Source organism: Papio anubis, chromosome 4, assembly GCF_008728515.1.
Source record: "Papio anubis isolate 15944 chromosome 4, Panubis1.0, whole genome shotgun sequence".
In the NCBI taxonomy this organism is placed as follows: Eukaryota; Metazoa; Chordata; class Mammalia; order Primates; family Cercopithecidae; genus Papio; species Papio anubis.
The window spans coordinates 147,852,567-147,857,566 of NC_044979.1; the positions used below are offsets into that span (position 1 = coordinate 147,852,567).

At 64.1% G+C, this 5,000-nt stretch overlaps 1 protein-coding gene across 1 annotated transcript in view; it reads right to left on the reverse strand.

The window, feature by feature from the left end:
• Positions 1-688: 688 nt before the first annotated feature.
• Positions 689-5,000, reverse strand: part of UNCX (UNC homeobox) — a 5,062-nt gene continuing 750 nt past the window's right edge. Inside the window, 5 exon segments of the mRNA XM_021935591.2 lie at positions 689-1,569; positions 1,572-2,088; positions 2,090-2,299; positions 4,441-4,616; positions 4,845-5,000. The exon segment at positions 4,845-5,000 is cut by the window's right edge and continues 750 nt beyond it. Of these exon segments, the coding sequence (XP_021791283.2) occupies positions 1,169-1,569; positions 1,572-2,088; positions 2,090-2,299; positions 4,441-4,616; positions 4,845-5,000 (1,460 nt within the window). The 3' untranslated portion in view covers positions 689-1,168.

The following is a 5,000-nucleotide window of genomic DNA, read 5'->3' on the forward strand; positions in this document are numbered from 1 at the left end:
GTCCTGAAGCCCCCGAAGGGTCCCCTGGGGACCCGGACCCTATTAGAACAAATGTGCACGGCTTTTGTAAAGAGTCGCGTTGGCGGCGCCTGTCCTATTACAGGCGACACATGATCAATAGGCTGATAACGCAGCAACATCAATATAAGCGACAGAACAATGAGGGATATCATTGGGCATCTATCTTAATATAGCCGGCTACAAGAGCGCTGACAAAGAGTGCAGCTCATGAAAATTCCACCCCACGATTCCCCATCTCCGCTCCAATATGCGCACGCACTCCCCCAGCTGCCGGCGCTATTATTCTCCAATTTCAATTTGACACCCCAGCCTTTCATGCTAATTCTATTATTGTAGGAAGTTTATGTGATTCCATATCACTAGAAATCGGTAATGTATAATAACCCTTTGGGCAAGAAACCCAGTCCCCGCAGCAGCCACCGGAAAATAATTACTTTCATATCAAAACTCTGCAGGAGCCCAGCGGCCCGGCCCTCGCAGCCCCCGGCTCCGTCACCCCGCGCCGCGCGCCCCGGCGTGTGCCAGTGCGCGCGGGGGCGCGCGGGGGATGTGAGCGTGCGTGTGCGGCGCGGGGTAGGAGGGGGAGCGCCGGGGCGGGCGGGGACCGGGAACCGCAGATGCATAAATTTGTTCAATGAGAAAACACAAACACACACGCACACAAAAGCACGCATTAAGCGCGGACCTCGGGGAAGTGCGGGAGCCCCCTCCCGACCCCACCCGCGGAGAGAGGCGTGGAAAGGTGGGAAGGGCGGCCGGGCTGGGCGCTTGGCAAATTAAAAAAGATGGACCCGAAAGCTTGCGTTTGACCAGCTTTATTTATCAAAAATTGTACATATATAAATATTCTTAGACATTTTTGCATTTTACAAGGCTGAGGATTCTCGTTGTGGGTTTTTTGGGGGTTATGGGTTCTTTTTGCTCCCTAGGGAGGAGGAGGGTCTCACCCCCCAGTCCTGTGGTTGCTGCCTAGGTCCGAATTCATACAGCGCTTTTGTTTACTCTTAAAAAAAAAATAAAAGGAAGAAAACAAAAGAAAAGAGGGGAAAGCAGTGTTTCTAGAGCCGATCACCTGATTCGTTGCGTGAGTCGGAGCCTGAGCGAGCGGCCGCGGGCCGGCTACGCGCGTCTCCCGGCCGCCGCGGCCTCAGTCCATGTCCAGCTCCTCGCCCTCCGGCTGGCTGGGTCCGGCCGCCGCTCCAGGCTCGGGAACCCCACAGGTGGCCGGCTCCTCGGCGGGGCTGGGAGCCCGTGGGCCGGGCCCGGGCGACGGCACGGGCGGCGGGGGCGCGGGGCCGGCGGTTCCCGCGTCCGCGCAGTCCCCGCCGCCGCCCTCGGTCGCCGCTGCCGAGGCGAGGTCACGGAAAGGCGCCGGGGCCGGGGCCCCCGGGGAGGCGACGGCGTCGGGGCTGCGGCGCGCGAAGGCCGAGTCCGGGGCGCCGCCGGGCCCCGAGAAGGCCCCGAAGCTGGCCTGGGCGGGTGGCGCGGGCGGCGCGGCGGGCGCGGGCGGCGCGTCCTTGGGCGCCGGCTCCAATCCCGCGCCGCCCCGAGCGTTATTCGCGGCACAGGGAAGCCGAGCGGCTGCGTGATGGGGTAGAGGAGGAAGTGGCCCTTGCCGATCAGGGTCCGCGGCGCGCACGGCAGCCCGGGAGCGAAGTCCAGCCCCGCGGCGGCGGCGGCGTTGAAGCGGCTGGGCGCGGCGAGTCAGACAGGAGGCTCTCCACCGCCGGAACGGGCTGGGCTGGCCTTGGGAAGCCCCGCGGCGCCGCGCTCCGCCGCCGCCACAGCCGCCCCTGACCCGCACGAGGCCGCGTCCTTGTCCGCAGGGCGACCTGGGCGCGGCTGTGGGCCGGCGCCGCTTCTTTGGCTCGGGTAGAAGGCGGGGTCGCAGGTGCCGGGCGCAGGCGGCTCGCCGGGAGGGGCGGGCGCGGTCCCGGTCCCCACGGCGCCGGAGGCGTGCGCTCCTGGGCTCCTGAGTGCAGGGGCGGCATGCCCCGGCGGGTTCCGAGAGAGGCCGCCGGGCCGGCCACGCCACCGGAGCTGGGCCAGGGACAGGTCAGCCGGCGCAGTGCAGGTGGCGGCCCTGGCTCTTCAGCAGCTTCTTCTCGTGCTTGCGCTTCTTCTTCTCCATCTTCTCCAGCTCCTTGCGCGCGATCTCCTCCGGGTCCATGGGCTCGCCGCTGCACGTGGTTGGGTGCGAGTTGTGCGCCGGCCGCCCCGGGCCCTTCTTCGTGTTCTCCTTCTTCCTCCACTTGGCCCGGCGGTTTTGGAACCAGACCTAGAGCAGCCGGATAGGGGAGAGGAAGCCACAATCAGGCGGCGGGCTGGCCGCCGGGGCAGAAGACCTCCCCGCTCCCCCTAGACCGGCCTGCACAACCTCCACTCGGCCGGGGGCGGGAGTCAGGCCGCGCGGCCGGGCGGGCCCGGAGCTGGGCTTTGCCACTGGAGCTGCAGGTTCCAGCGAGCGCCTTTTCTACCCGGAAGGCGCGTAGACAGGGCCTCCCGGCCAGCTTCCCTCTCTGGCTTCTCACCTCGGGGACCTGGGAGCCGCCCCTTCCTTGGGGGGCCGGTCTGGCCCCGGACGGAGGGCGTCGGGTTCCTGGTCCGGAGGCAGAGAGTAAGGACCCTGCTCGCCCTTCCTGGCCGCTCACGGCTCGTGTTCTAAGCAGCCCGCCCGGCCTGGCGCTGACCATCCTGCCGTTGGACTGCTGGGCCACAGCCGCCCTCCACGCCTGTCTTCGGCCCCTTGGAGACTGTGTCAAAGCCCAGATTTCGCGGGGGGCGTGGGGGGGGGGCGGGGAGGCGGATTCCCTTGAAGGGAAATCTGGGTGCTTCTTCGTCCGGAAGGGCCTGGGGAGGCGTACTTGGGTGGGCCTCTGCAGCCTCCCTCCCAGGACACAGCTAACACAGCCTTCTTTCTGCAAGCCCTGGACCAGGGCACCAACGGAGCCTTCCCATACCAGTCGTGCTTGGCCTGGGCCACCGGCCAAGGCCGGTGGGGAGGCAAGAGGCGACCACTAGGCCGGGAGGAGAGGCTGGGCCCATCTCGTCTCTTCCACTGTGTCTGCAGTCCTTGTCCTGGGGAGCCACACAGGACATCCGGGGACAGTGGCGCTACACCTTCACTCAACCGCCAGCCACCAAACACACACAGTCATATCCGTCTGAGCCCCGCGGAATCTCGGGCAGTGCTGCCCTCCCCAAGAGAGCGCGTTAATACGGATTCTTTGTCGCGGATGTACAGAGACTTGCACAGTAGCAGGCCCAGCCTGGTCGCAGGGAGCCTTGTCCATGGGGAGGTCTCCAGCATGAAGCCGAATCCCCCCAAGGCTGTAACCGCCTTTTCCTTCTTTAAACTTTTTCTTTTCTTTTTTTTTTTTTTTTTTTTTTTGGTGCGAATTCTGGACTGCCTTGCCAGTAAGAATTAGTCATTATCGTATTAGGGGAGACATGAAGGGGTCTTGACTTCACTTAAGACACTTAGAACAAATTGGATAAAAGGATTTCCAAGCAGAAGAGGTCACGAGAGGAGGTCCAAGCACAGGACAAACACACCTTTTTAGACAAAGCTATTGGTGATAAACAGGCGTTTTGCCAGCGTCTGCCTCAACGCCTAGCACCCACAGCCGCACATCGCACCCCAGACCTGGACCCCACACCGCACCCACCCCAGAAAAAGAGGATTTCTTTGCTCCAGGGAAACATTCAATTATGCACAAATCATCTTGGAATTTTTAATCCACCAAGCTGACACTGTATTTTTTAAAAGAATACCATCAGCCATCTCCAAATGATAGCAAATTTACGGGAACAGTCATAAGAAAAAGATGAGACCGGGGTATTATTAAAAATTCAGACACCTTGTTTCTCCCACTTTCTCAATGTGTTAACTGTTTAGGCTTCTGCCTCTCCTTCCTCAGCTGTCCCCTTCTGCAAAGCGATGAATAAATACATGTTTCCATCTGAATATTTTGCAGGCGCAAGGTAAACAGACTCGTTTGCTCCAGGCTGGGTGACAGAGCCTTGCGCGGGAGCTTGAGGCGGTGCGTGGGAGGGGGGTCCCCTTCCCTCTCTCCTCCAGGTCGGAGCCTTGCCCCTGCCCGGAGACCTCACTTGGCCCGGCCTCCGCCAAGCCACCACGCCGCTTCCCGGTTCGGACGCAGCCGCCATTCCGGAGACTTAGGTGTTACCGCCAGCCCTTCTCAAGCCACCCAGGCTTTTGGGGGGCGGTTAACCAACCCTGCTGTCCGTGAGGGGCCGAGCCCCTAAACCCCAACCCCTCCACTCTTCCCCAGCAGGCGAGGGCAAAGCGGGCCCGCGGCAAGGGGAAGATATCTCGCCACCTGGAACAAAGGCGTCCCGGCGCGCCCCGAGCCCGGGGTCCGGATGGCGAATCCGGGAGCGACGCCGGGTCTTTACCTGAACTCGGGACTCGACCAGGTCTAGGCGCAGCGCCAGCGCCTCGCGCATGAACACGTCGGGATAGTGGCTCTCGTTGAACGCCTTCTCCAGCTCCTCTAGCTGCCAGCCGGTGAAGTTGGTGCGGGTGCGCCGCCGCTTGCAGCCCGGGCTCTCCTTGTCCGGGTCCCCCGAGTCTGCGGGCAGGCACCGGACGCCGCGCGGCTCAGCCACCGGCCCAGGCCCGACCCCCTCCCCTCCCTCCCGCTACCCGCTGGCCGCCCGGATCCGGGGGTGCGCAGAGACGGCTGCCTAGGGGCCGGCTCTCCTTCGCCAGCCCCGGGCCCCCCAGCGCCTCGGCCGGATCAGGGCCCCCGCCCCCAGCCGCGCTCCTCCCCGCCCGCCCGCCCGCCCGCCGCGCCTACCTGACAGCTTGAAGGGCTGGCCGTCCCCGCCGACCCCGCAGGCGGCCGGCAGCAGCGGCGTGGGGTTGACCACCGAGGCGGCGGCGGCGCACGAGCCCCCGAGCAGGCCGTCGATGGAGAAGGGCACCGAGGCGGCGGCGGCGGCCGACTGCAGCT